This window comes from Passer montanus, unplaced genomic scaffold, assembly GCF_014805655.1.
Source record: "Passer montanus isolate IOZ18808 unplaced genomic scaffold, ASM1480565v1 scaffold1, whole genome shotgun sequence".
Classification (NCBI taxonomy): domain Eukaryota; kingdom Metazoa; phylum Chordata; class Aves; order Passeriformes; family Passeridae; genus Passer; species Passer montanus.
This window is the reverse complement of record NW_024356504.1, coordinates 12,355,911-12,370,004: the sequence shown is the minus strand read 5'-3', so window position 1 is coordinate 12,370,004 and position 14,094 is coordinate 12,355,911. Positions and strand designations below refer to the sequence as shown.

General features: G+C 41.0%; 1 protein-coding gene across 5 annotated transcripts in view; it reads right to left on the bottom strand.

The window, feature by feature from the left end:
- Window positions 1–14,094, bottom strand: part of RBMS1 (RNA binding motif single stranded interacting protein 1) — a 143,243-nt gene that overhangs the window by 77,544 nt on the left and 51,605 nt on the right. Inside the window, exon 1 of one of the 5 annotated variants that reach the window (XM_039716034.1) lies at window positions 13,642–13,985. The exons of 3 other annotated variants lie outside the window; for them this stretch is intronic. In XM_039716034.1, the coding sequence (XP_039571968.1) occupies window positions 13,642–13,704 (63 nt within the window). In that variant the 5' untranslated portion in view covers window positions 13,705–13,985. Of the gene's footprint in view, window positions 1–13,641; window positions 13,986–14,094 lie in introns of those variants that run through there. One more of the 5 variants, XM_039715939.1, reaches the window with a different exon arrangement.

The following is a 14,094-nucleotide window of genomic DNA, read 5'->3' as shown; positions in this document are numbered from 1 at the left end:
TTCCAGCATCATTTCAGGGAACTGGGACTAGGGTACTCCAGAACACAATGCTTAGTATAATACAAATACTATTTATTCCCATTCAGCTTGGATCAAGCAGGGTTGTTAGCATTTGCTCAGCACCAGTCTCAACAGATCCAGGCTATTTCTAGCAAAACCATTCTGTTGTTTAATGAAAGCCAGTTTGGGCATCCGTGGCCTAGAGAAGCTGATTTTAGGCCTGTTTAAAGCACAAAGTTGCTGAACATTCAAGACTTCAAGAACTCTTTTGAATTTTAAGCCCTAGAAAATATGAGTATGACACATTTAAACTAGAAGTAGTAGCAGTAGTAAGAGAATCTAACCAATTAGTAAATGTAATGCTCTTTATGCGAAGTTATGAAAAATGTAAACATTTTCCTAAATGCAAGTGATCAAGGGTACACAGAGGAGAAGGAACTCTTTCATACATTAAGGCAATTCACTACAATACTGTGAACACGACAAATCTGGGACTTGATGAAACGTAAAAAGGAGTTTGTTAAAATCAGCATAGGAAAATCCAGCACATCAGCCTACTTTTATAGATCGCAGTCTGCTTCTCCTTACGAATACGGAAAATGGTATCACTTCAGTAGGATGAAATTCTCAAAGTTGTAAAGGTAGGCTTTTAATTAAAACTGAAGATTCATCCACAAAAATAAGAGCAAGATTTCCAAGGTAACTTCTGGTGGAACTCCCCAGTAGATGCCTAGCTGCACATCAGGAATTACTTGCCTGCACTGACCTTTGATGGCCTGAATGTAGCACCAGGTCAACTAAGAACAGCATGGAAAGCTGAAATCTTTCAAACAGTACTGACTGGATACATTAACATGGAAATTCAACTCCTGATAAGTTTTCAAGTAGAAATAGCACTTCCTGAGATATCTAGGATATGCAGATAGTGAAAAGTTGCACAGGGATGTCAAAAAAGGGTGGTTAGATCTGCTGGCCTGATAAAATGGCTTTGGTACATTATCAAATAAAGTACAAAGATGGCTTTGCTGGTCTTGCTAGCAGATCAGCTTTCAAGACAACCTTTCCCTCAGTTTGGCTGAAAAGATCCAAGTGCAACGGAGGCAATTGTGGAGCCACAGACCAAGATGGCAGTTCAAGGAATAGCTTAGGCTGGCATTACTCCAAAAAGCAGCATCCTTGCCCCTGTGGCTGCTTACTCTTCCTCCTGGTGTCTCGCCCTTGCTCATCAAAAGAACAAGGAGATTAATTTTTTTTTAAAAAAAACACAAGAGAAAGGAAGCTCAGACTGCTTCATTTACCAATGGTCCTGACTCATGAAAGTGGTTACAAAGCAGTATTAGACTGTCAAAAAGTCCAGAACTAAACCAACGTTGGTTTTTCATACACAAAGTAAGAGAACTGCAGCAAACACATGCAGTACCTCTGGCTGAGTCTTACAAGTAAGGCAACAAGCAGCATGCACAAACTGGTCTGCTAAAAGTAAGTGAAATCCTCTGTACATACCACAGGCAGCAATGCTGCTCTGGCCTTAGGGTCAGATTTTCCTTACAGCCTTATCTGAAATAAACCCAAGTCAGTGTTTTCTCATTCTTTAAAGGATGATTTTTTGGTAGATACTCATCACTTATTAGATCAAATACTTTCTGACTGCTGACTTTTTACAAATGACAATTTTGTCCAAAATCTCAGGCATGCAATTAAAAAAAACCCATGCTATATTATATTTATAATTTCCTGTTTTTCTTGATAGCTGTAATTTATATTGAATCATACAAACAGAAGAGTTGTTGTAAGTCACTTCCACAGCCCTCATCAATTTCTCACATATTGTCTTCTAATTTAAAATTTCACTCTAATTTAAAAATCACTCTTGATTTGAACTAAGAAACAAAACTTTTTTTTCTTTTGCAAGCTACTGTTCTAACTCATGCAGTTTTAAACTCAGATTTTGAATTCTGAGATAAAAGTGATTTTAAGTGGTTAAGAATATAATTCAGATGTCAGAAAGTCAAGCCACATGATATGACATTCTAAAACTAAAACGTTTGTGACTTCACAGTGTATGGTTAAGAATATAATTCAGATGTCAGAAAGTCAAGCCACATGACATTCTAAAAATAAAATGTTTGTGACTTCACAGCGTGTGATAATGAACAATCCCTTTTACACCCAGAAACTTAGTTCTGAAGATCAGTTACAAAGATTTAGCAGCTGTATGCTAAGCAAATGCAGGATGCCATGCCTTGGTGCATCCAAATAGCTGCTGGGGGAATGTCTGACTGCACAATGAATCATTGTCAATTCTGAAATGAAAAACACAAGAATTAGATAACACCTAGGAAAGCTTCCAGACGTACTACTAACACAACATTAATAATATATGAGAAATTCAACTGCCAGGCAGAACTGGTCGTGGCAGTGCAGGTAGCAGTCTGACTCAGGCGTGTGAGCAGCTACTGCTACAAGCAGAGATGATCCAAGGAGGGCTCCAGTGGCCACCAAAGGGTTCAGAAGCCCCTGCTGCCTGCAGGCCAGGCACCAGCACAGCTGGCACAACAGCTGCAGCACCTGTGGGAGACAGCCTCCACCTCTGGGTGGTGAAGGGACACGTGGCTTGAACCATGTCTGGGGCTATGTATGGATAGATGACAAACACTAGTCAGGAATAAACCGGTTCATTTGGGCACAGAGCACAACTCATCTACCATTTTAACAGTCATGTTCTTACCCTTGGTACAAGAACTCAGCTGAAGAATCATACTGCTGAACACATCAGAAAGTTATAGATGAAGGAAGATACTTCTAATAAGTACATCTGGAATTGATAATTAACTTTAAAATGCTGCAGTGAAAGGGAATCTGCCCAGCCATTGGCTAACTTTTTAAGACAAATTAATCACTTGCCTCTGCTAACTGCACAACCCCAGTGCTTAGCAACTGCTTTCAGGTTTGTCTTACACTATGGACAATTTCAAGGAATCACATTTTCAATAAGTACGTTCAGCTGCACTTTTCTTAGCAGTAATTCTACCTTTGCAGCTTATCCATCTGCACAACGGGTGGATATTTTACACTAATAATCTTGTACATCAGCATTGCTTCACTACAAAAGTCACCATAAATTGAATGGCCGTGTTTTGCATTTCCATTAAAAAATAAAAATAACATAAAACCCAAAACAAACAAACACAAAAACCCCAATTATTTGAATTTTGAACTTATGCAACTTAATTTCATTTCAAAATTTAAATGAGACAAGAGAATAATGGAATAAAGACTTCCCAGTTAAAAAAAAAGAAGGAAAAAAAAACAAAGGGGGGGGAACCCCCTAAACCTAAGGAAGTTCATTTCATAGGAAAGATAAGGACATAAAACCACTAAAGATAAGTAGATTAAATTCTGTAAAATCTTAGCCACTGAACTTCAGGGAGTTATTCCTGTTCTCAGTGATATTTTCATGGTTGACTGCCTTTCTGCCCAACAAACATCTACTTAGAAATAAACTTACCTATTGCTAACAGTAAACCAACCTTCAAAAAGTAGAGTTCTACATAGTTTCAACAGACCAGTTTCATGCCAAAATGAACTTGGCCATTGCTAATTATCTGAAATAGCAATAACAGCATTCAGATGAATGTTCTCATAGACCATCAAGAAACCACTTACACAGCACGCGACAGGCAGAATTTGAACACAGTTCTATCATTCTAAACAATCTCTTCTATCCTGAGCTTCAGAGGACAGAAAACATAGACTTCTATACAGGTATGCAAGTGTATATAAATATTTTTTCAAGATATTTATTAACCACTTGTTAGCATATTTCTGTGCAAAATTCCTCTATACAGGTATGCAAGTGTATATAAATATTTTTTCAAGATATTTAGTCCTAATTGCTGTAGTATTTGAACCACTTGTTAGTATATTTCTGTGCAAAATCTGAGATGTAGGAAACTAATATTAGCAAGTACCTTTTGAAGAGTCAAACCTTAATAATTTAGTTAAGATTCTCCAAAATATCAGTGGCAGGACCATTTTGAACCTCAGGTCATCATCTTAATCCTTATGAGTAGCCTTTATAGGTGTGGCTGACCTGGGACTTCTACTATTACCCAGGACAATGACAACACCGCATTTATTTCAGGAAATGAAGAAGGTGGAGATGGATTCAGGCATTTTGAAAGAGGGTCAACAGAGAAGTGTCACACCAAAATAGTGTCTTTTGACAGAAGGATAAGACACACAGATAGGCTAGATGTTTCTTTACATCATCTAATGTACTGAAATCCAACGCCCACATTAATAATAAAGCATTAAAACAATAATAAAGCAGCAACAGAAACTGTAAATCAGAAAGCACCAAACTGTCAGGAGCCTCAGAGCAGGGAATTCTCAACAACTTACCAGAATACACAAAGAACAATTAGATGGAAATCCAGAGTGCCTTTACAATGACTATACCAGTCTGTAGCCCTTACTGACTGAGACCGTGACACTCCACACCTGAGAGATCTAAGAACATTATATTTGCTGGCAATCTGACAAAGTCTGCTTCCAAAGTGAACATGATTTTGTCACTACAGCAATTAAAATATTGTTCTAATGATGAAACAATGACTTCCTTAACCATTTCCATCTTGCACTAGCCTCCACAGCATTATAGAATATTGTATCTGGGAATGGAGGCAGCTCTTAGAGCACTTAAAAAAAAAAAAACCAAACTAAAAAGCCTCTGCATTCTTCTATAGGCAGCTCTTAGAGCACTTAAAAAAAAAAAAAAACAAATTAAAAAGCCTGTGCATTCTTCTACTGATGCTACAGTGTGTCCTAGGTATCACTAGCACCTTTAACCAGCTGAAATTCTACATACTGAATTACATCTTAGTATTCTTCACCATTAAAATTACTGAAGAATTCAAATGTATTCTATACCTCCTTAATACTGCAGGACATAACTGGTTCTCTCATCTCAAAAAAACACCCCTAATTCTGGAATATTTACATGGATATGTATGCATTGGAGGCATTGACACCGTAAGACCATAAAGATATCTTATAATTTATATTTTTGTTTAAGTGAAACACTTTTATTAAACCCCAGTTTTGATAAGTGCTTCTCACAAGTAGCATTCAAAAATATATCTTCTGGAATGCTAAATGAAATGCCCCTGTTTCAAAGGCTAGTAGATAAGCAATCATATATAATATCTGTGTCAAATATTTTTTTCAAATTACATAGAAGTATTTTAAAATAAGCACAAGTACTATCATAATAAGGAACATGCAAACCAAACAGATTGGGTGGAATAATATTAAAGTAATTTAAATACCATTTGATTCTGAATGAGAGTTTAACACTAACCCCATGATATACCAACTACTCAGGTTTCTCATAGGGGAAATTCAGAAGTATTCTGGTTCTCTGTCTCAATAAGCACTTTTTGATGTCAGCAGTCTCACCCCATGCAGTGGCACCACCGGCTATGTAAATATGAGCTGGCATAAGCAAGAGTCTTAAAACTCAGACCCAGAATTTTAAACTCTTCTTGAACTTATCTGGAAGACAGACCACTAAACACTTCAAAGGATCTTGTCTGCTGGTGGTTGCTTTCACACAGACAGAAATCCCTGGAAATGTGTGCCAGCTCGGCCAAAGCCTGGGTTTATGCAGCGTGGCTGCTGCTTTCCCGGGCTCGCAGGGGGCCAGTCCCTGGCCAGGGCATGGCACAGCCACCGTGTCCCTCCTCTCCCACAGCACAGCCACAGGGGGCCGAGTTAACACAGACTTGTACTGTGTGTTACTTCTACACTACATACTTCAAAGAGTTTCATGTTGTAATAGGTTATTTAAAGCCTTGGCTAAGTGACTAGCTAAGCTAAGCCAGAACAGCACACATGCATGTGGCAATACAAACAGTTCCAAATGGGTCACTGTGGCTGTGCTCAAAGGTGGGCACACAGGTGACACCCACCTGCCAGTCACCTGCAGCAGCTGGAGTGACAAGGTCTCCCTCACTCCCATAGTAGCCCAGCAAAATATCTGCTGCACAACTGTTTAAAGTTTATTAGCAAATTGTACACACAGGCAGAACAGAAAGAAAAACACCACAAGACTTGAATTCCTTCATAATTTCATACATGGGATCTCCTTTGCAGCACACCAACCACCTCTTTAGTGCTCAGCTGAAGAGCACTCCAAAGCCTGGGCTGGGCAGCATTGTGCCTGGGGATGCTCAAGAGACATCACTGCTTCCAAAGCAGGAAAAAACAACCTACGGTCTTGAAAGAGGCATCACCAACTTAGGAAATAAAAAGCAATATCTACCCCTTACCCCTCAAGTGGGTTAAGCACAAATAAAATACAGAGAAATACAGAGCCTTAGATCAGTCTCCTCTCTGAACACAACTTGAGGTGACTGGTTATTGGAGGACAATAACCAGTTTCCCTGAGAAGACTGCAGGTACTGTGCCACATGCCTGCATGTAAGGTAAAGGAAACCTCCAGCTCCTGTACTACTATATGGTTTGGGGTTTTATTCCATTTCTCCATTTTAAGAATTCTGTATTTTTACTTTTAAAATCAAATCTGCATTTGATTTTACCCTTGCCTGCCCAGTGTTTGGAGTAATTTTGGATTGTTGCAGTGGCACAAGCACAACCTGATAAATTTTCTGTGGGTCAAGTAAGCCTTAAAGCAGGATTGTGAACACCTCAGAGTAGCCAAGAATCTGTGAACACTGCTTCAGATTTTCAAAGATAACTGGATAATCCTTCACCAAGTTGCAGCAGTCTTCCTGGGAGCTGGTAAGACCACAGGCATGAGAAGTGCCCTGTGGTGACAAACAATCCTGAGAAAAGCTCCCTTGTAATGCTTATCCAAATTCCCACCTGAATCCTTAGATTTCACTGCTCAAGCACAGTAAAAATGGAAGTGCCATACACATACCTTGAATATCCTAAAGGACTGAATTCTAACATTGTTATGCTGTAGCACCCAAATGACAGAATATATGAGCTGTAGTTAACCAAAGGACTCATGTTTCCACTTTATTGAACAAAGCACCATATGGTAGAGGAGATTCTGATCTGAGAAAACAATAGAAGGTAAGGAAAGAAATAAATCCCCTTCTCATCTAAGCAGAAAAAAACTCACATAATAAGGTGTGAAAGTGCCATTGCCAATAAGAGACACTGTAAAGAAACAGTAAAATGGTGAAATAAAGTTACACATATGTAGGTGCAGTAAAGAAGCATTTCATTTCACAAGCAGGTAAGCATCCCACAAGACTAAGTCTGATGCTCACCCTGTCCTGGTGCTTCTGCTGTTCTTCAACAAAAGAAAATTAAGCCCAAATGAGGCTCTGCAGAACAATGTGTTGCTTGTTTCCACTGCAACCTCACAAAATTCTACAATTCTATCAAAAAGGTAAATTCTAAATATCCACTCTATTTGACACATCATTTTTCAAGAGCAGAATACTTTAAACAAATAAGACACACATGAGTGATTTCCTAAACAATTATAGTTAAGCATGCAGCATGACTTTTATGAGGACATATGAACAAAAACGTATTATTATAAATGATATTATTATGTATTTATACATTTCTGTAGTTGTCAGCTATTATTTTGCAACAGACCCTAGAGCTGATATATCCTTATGCTACATCATAAATTCCAAAAAAGACATTGTTTAAATGTTGCAGCTATATTTTTGTTTTGAAGAGCTTCTAAGACTTCAAAATACTTGCTAGATAATTTTTAAGTCAACACATCTTAGAACACAGGTTAAGTCTTATAATTGGTACAGAGTTTTACTGTTAAAATCAATTTACATAAAAGTTACAAAACTTAGATTCCTAGAAATAAACCAACTTAAACTGCCACAAACCTAGGTAATCCTCAATGTGTTTAAAGCAATCTCTCACCAGCATTCAATTACTTCAACTGCAGTTTAAAACTACTTTGTGAGTCAATACACAGCTGCAGCTACACTGCTTTAACTGCAGTCTCTTGAGGGAAACAGCTAAAGCTGTGCTAATCACAGTAACCAGCCCTTACAGCACATGATTTTTTTGTTGTGTGTACGTTTCCTAAGTTGCTGGGTTAGGAGGCTTGTGCTTATCTAATCCATGGTTCCCCTCCTCGTTTCTCCTCTATTTCTAACTCATCCCTTCCTTTTCCTGTTGCATCAGCAAGCTGCAAATACAGTGGCTTCTGCAGGGCTGTTATAATTACCACAGTACACTGCAATTCTGAAACACATGCAAAATAACTCACAATTACTTCAACAAGGCTCAAGAACTTTCAAATGTGCTTCTGCTGGCTTTTTGAAATACTTCTCAAAAACACTTCTTCCAGGATCAAAACATCTCCATGCACCTCTTCATTAAGATTACAGATTTATAAGCCTTCACACTGCCCCCCAAATAAGATGTTTTAAAACAACTGGCTGTGGAAAAGGAGAAAAACATTCATAAGAAGTTGGAAACAGATCCATGAACGAAATGCACTAGAGGTTCCTAGTCTCCATTGACTTCTTTTCTTATACACCGCCTCGTGCAACAAGCAAAGGTCAATTTCAACCACACATTTAAAAGGGGGGTAAAAAAGCTCACCAAAATGGTTACGCCTCATGCAACAAGCAAAGGTCAATTTCAACCACACATTTACAAGGGGGGTAAAAAAGCTCACCAAAAATTGTTATAATGTCAAATGATCATTATTTTTATTTACTTGGTTGCAGCACTGTGCGGATGTTTTAGGAGCCATCTCAAGCTTGCAGGAAAGGATTTTCCACTCCCTTCCTTCCTTCCCCTCTCCTCCCTGCCAGCAGTTACAGTTTAAAGGATCTAACTCTTCTGAAATGTGTTAACTCAAGCAAATTTTTTAACAGTTGGAAGTTTCAGGGGGAAAAAAAAATGAACCCAAAACAAAACAGCAGATGTTCAAGACACAGACTTCTATCTTCCCTTCCATGTGAAACTAAATGGCAAAGACACATACTTTAAACAATAACACTTCCAAAGAGACAAAAATATATTGTTCACCCTGTTAGAAATACTAAACAAAAACTTCAAATTGCCAAATACAGATAAGACAATTATATCACTTTTTATAATCTATAAGATCATGCCTGAACAAGATAAGGTGTTTCCTTTTATTTCTTTCATTCACGTTTTGGTACATGTTTAGAAACTCACTGACTGAGTAGTTTTGCTCTCTTGAGAATAAAGCAGAACTTCACAAACAATCTTATAGATGCACTTAAAAAATTAAAGTAGCTGGTACCTAATATAGGAGCTCAGTTCTGTGAAACCTAGGTAAATCCTTTAACATTGTATACAATGCAAAGGGAAATAGTCTGTCACCTCAAGCCAGCGATACAAAATTACAATTCTGATACTTCTGAAAGAAAGAAACAAAAAGAAACTAATCCCGTGTATTTCTGTAACCACAGCTATCTGCTCAATCTTAGGCAGCACCATCCCTACACACAGGAGGTGTTGTGTCACATCCCTCTGGGCACAGACGGCCCCGTGGAGCTGCATGTTCTCAGCTATGACCGGGCCCAGGTCTTGCGAATTTAATGAGGTTCCTTCTCACACACACAGACACCACACACAGCGCCAACTGGGAAATCCTAAAGTAGGATTACAGGTGTAGCTTCTTGATAGGTTAAACCCATAGACAGAGTGAAAGGCTAATCTATGCTTTTAGCCTGAGATTGTAAAAGCTTTCTCCATTTAACTGTCCTTAGGAACCAAACTTAACCTTCAACTTTTAGAAAACCTAATCTGTGACACAACACTTAACAGAGCAATATGAAAAGATTGATCCAAAGCTTTGTCTGTCCCTCCACAAGCAGGCCAAATTTCAAATCGGTGTTAAATTCCTCACGTGCAGCTACACCCAGTTAATCTTCTCAAAAGCAGCAAACTATGTAAATCTCCTCATGCTGGCAAGACAAACATTACACTCATCAAAATGCAACAAGGATCACCCTTACTGGGCAAAGCTGTTAAAAGGCACAGACACTGGGCTGAGCAGCCAGGCTGTGCTGGTAGGACCCTGCACTCGTCTCCTTCCCAGGCCTCCAGAGCTGCTTCTGGCTTCCTCTTCAAGAAACCTGAGAGCAGAGGAACCTCCCCACACAAAGCGATTTAAAATCCCTAATCAAATAGCTGGAGTAGCTCTGTAGATTCAAGGAGCAGATGGCAGGAGAAAGCCTAATTTTCCATTTACGATAATTTTACAGAGTGCAGAAATATTTACTTCGGAGGAGCGCCTCCCGATTTACATGAGAATGACAAAAGTGGGAGGAGGGACAGAGAATCATCTTGTTCTCAACAGACCAAGAGCTTAAAAAGCCTGTATTAAGCAGTGTCTTGTATGTCATTCTCTTTCCTTTTCATTACAGATGCACACATGTGCATTCTTTACAATAGCTCGAATAACCTTGATAGCAAAAGTCTTAGCTTACACCTTTTTCAGGCAGGATGTATGGCTATGAGTGTTGTGATAGGTTATTATTACAGATATCGCGTGGCTTTCATTCTTTAACAAGATCTACACCTGCATTTCAAATAAGTTCTCAGATGAGCTGTCACTCATATAAGCAACATCTCAATTTTAAGCCTGGTAAGAGTATTTTTAATATGCCTGTCTCTCCATAATGGAGGAAATTCTTTTGAGCAGAGACCACATTTTAGTATTTTTACAAGTACTCTAGAACAGAGAAGATGATCAGGCAGTCAAATCTGACCTGAAATTGTTGACTCGCTCCTACATGCCAGAGTAGCATAGTGTAGATACAATAGGTAACAAACATAATATTATAGGCACAGATTTGTTTACAAAACAAAACATAGTTATTTGGGAAAACAAAAACAGAGTATGGGTTATCTGAATATCTGAACCTACTCTACCTAAACAGATTTGTTTACAAAACAAAACATAGTTATTTGGGAAAACAAAAACAGAGTATGGGTAAAGATCTGAACCTACTCTACCTATATGGCATTTTGTCAATGTTTTAAATTAAGGTAGAAATTCACATTACATTACAATGTCTTAAACAAAAACAGAGTATGGGTTATCTGAATATCTGAACCTACTCTACCTAAATGGCATTTTGTCAATGTTTTAAATTAAGGTAAAAATTCACATTACATTACAATTCACATTACATTACAAAATAAATCAGGTCAGTGTCACTTTGCCTTATATCAGTGAATCACTCATTTTTTCCATTGAATCTGCTATAGGTGCTTTAAAATTAAACAGGATAATACTAAACATGAAGTGCTCTTTTATTATTCTGATATGTATTAAAATACCAACAGAGACATACAAGCTGCTCAAAAGATTTTAGTTTCTCTCATAAGTTACTTGAAATTGTTTCAGTTTCACATATGACACACTGTTAGCATAGGAAATCCAGTTACTCCTTTTAGAGGCATTGGTTGAGAACTTTTCCTACACTAACAGTACCCAGTGTGTCAGGCTAAAGCTCAACTACAATGCAATTGTCTGAATATGGGTTACACAGAGCACACAGAGACTTCATCTCAACTTTTCTTAATTATCAAGGGTTGAAAAATTAGGCTTGTAGCACTCTTCAGCAGTGTTTGACATCAGCTCACCCCTGCAGGTGAAGTCTGAGTGAAAGGGAGATCAGAAAGCCAATGGCTAATCGACGTGAGTCTACATGAATGAAGCTAATAGGCGTTTTCCATGGACTTAACTGCAGAAAAGGACAGACCCCGGCTCCTTATGTAGGAAGTGTTTAGAGCAGAGAATAGCTACACACTAACAAAAGAAACCTTTGGTACCAAGGGTCTTAAGCCCACATAATACCCCTGCATTCATTTCTTTCTCTGCCTATTGGGGAAAAAGGGTCTGTTTGTTTTTCTGATTCAGTCGGCCCTTTTAGCTCTTTGAATCTAAGGAGTGCACTGTGAAAAGAAGAGCATCTTATCAGCCTGCTCCAGAGCAGCAGGCAAACTCACATCCGCACATAAAACACAGCCCTGCCAGCACGAGGCCTGGCCCCACTGCCCTCGGCTCCTGCCAACACCCTGCCCCGCACCCGACACACTGCACAGCCACACAAGGGGCCTTCCTTGATTAATGGTCCTCTCAGGGAGAGCACGAAATAGTATCTGATGCACTGGCTTCATTTATAAAGTATGCAGGAGCACCAGACAAGATGATCAGCATGGGCGTATCCAGGACATTTATTAACAACAAACCAAAACCAGCGCACACAATAAGCATGTTTTGTTATGTATGGACTTGAACACTTTGACTACAAGATGCAAAGATAACTCCATGCACTGCTGGGCAGCATCTGCAGAGCGCTGCTGAGATAACACACCAGTGATTCTTATCAAAAAGATATTTCTATAAAATAACAGGGAGGAGAAAGGAAATAGCAATTTTTACTTCAGCTTCAAGAAAATATGAGTCCAACTTTCACTGTCAAGCAGGTCAACTACACAGACCATGTGTCACCCCAACAATGCACCAAGAGTTCAAAATTTCCAAGCCTGTGTCCTCATTACTTATATGAAACCCTTCACTGCATGCAGCAGTGATATCTGATTTCCTATTTCTACCCTTAATGCATTCTGACCCCAAGCAAAATGGGACGAACTTCCCCAGTATTGCTGACTGAACCTGTCAAATTACTCGTTTCAGCTACTAAGTGCAGCAGACACGGAAGGATTTTTTTCTCACCTGGAAAGAAGCCTGCCATAGTATTTTTGGCATGCTTTGTCAAGCCGGTAGCTTGTCAGTGACCTCTACTCCATTTACCCTCTGGCAGACACACAGAGCATGCCTTCCCATTAACGTGAAATGTGAGGTTTTTTTGTTCCTTTTTTAAAATTTAGTCGAAGAGTCAATGAAAAATAACACACTAAGCAGTAAATAATGTACGATTAATACCAACATTGCATCTTGTGTGCGTAAAAAGTGCAGCCAAAGACAAACGGCCCAGCAAGGTTGTAACGCAACTATTTCAAATATTTTATTTCCAGCGACTAAACAAACAAACAAAGAAATACCTCTTTCAGTACAGCTCCATAGACGCGAGTGCTCCGAGCTTATCAAAGAGATCACTCTGCCCATAAAATGTCACAGGGTCCCCCTGTGCCCCCCTCGGGGGGAGCTGGGCGCACCCGAAGGGCGGCGGAGGTTTTCTGGAGGGTTGTTTGAAAGAAAAAATGCGCCGGATTCCCCTCGCTCATTTCACCGCGAGTGAAAAACATCCAGCCCCAAGTTTCGCTGTTGCGACACCGGCTCCTCTCTAACCTGTTGCCGAGCCCGGCGGGGCCGGCACCCGCCCGGCCCCCGGCGGCCGCCCCGCACCGCCCCGCACGCCCCGCGAAGGTGACCCGGCGGCGGCCGCCCCGGCACTCGCCAAGGTCACGGCGCGGCTCTTCAGAGGAGATTTTAAAAAAAAAAATTAAAAAGGAGAAAAGAGTTTCTTTTTTAAAATCCCAGCTCTCGAGAAGTGAGCAGGCTGCAAGCCGCAACTCACGCCAGTCGCCACCCCTCTCCCCACTCCTCCCCCAGCACCTCGGGGCTGCGGGGGGGACGCGGGGGTGCCACAAAGGCACACTTCCCTCCCTTACCTGCTTCCGATAGGGGGTCCGCCCGCCGCCGGCCGCGCTGCTGTTGCTGCTGGGGAAGATCATCGCCCCGCCTGATCCCCCGCTCCCCCTCGGGATGGGGAGCAACTTTGGCGGCCGCCGGGCTGCGGCGCGGCGGGGCTGCAGGGCGCTCTCCGCCTCCGTGCCTTCTCCGCCGGCTGCGGCTCCTCGAACCCTCCTCCGCTCGGCCCCCGCCCTGCCCGGTCCGGCCCCGCTCCGCGTCGACCCTACCCCGCGGCTGCCGCCCAGGCTGCCATCCACGGGCCCCCGCGTTCCGCCGCCGGCTGCCCCAGCCTAGCCCAGCCCAGCCCAGCCCAGCCCAGCCCGGCCCGGCCCAGCCCGGCCCCACCTCCCGCCGGCCTCAACCACCGCCCAGCAGAGGGAGGGGGCGGGCGGGGAAGCGCCGAGCCGCGGCGGGGAAGCGCGGAGCGGGCG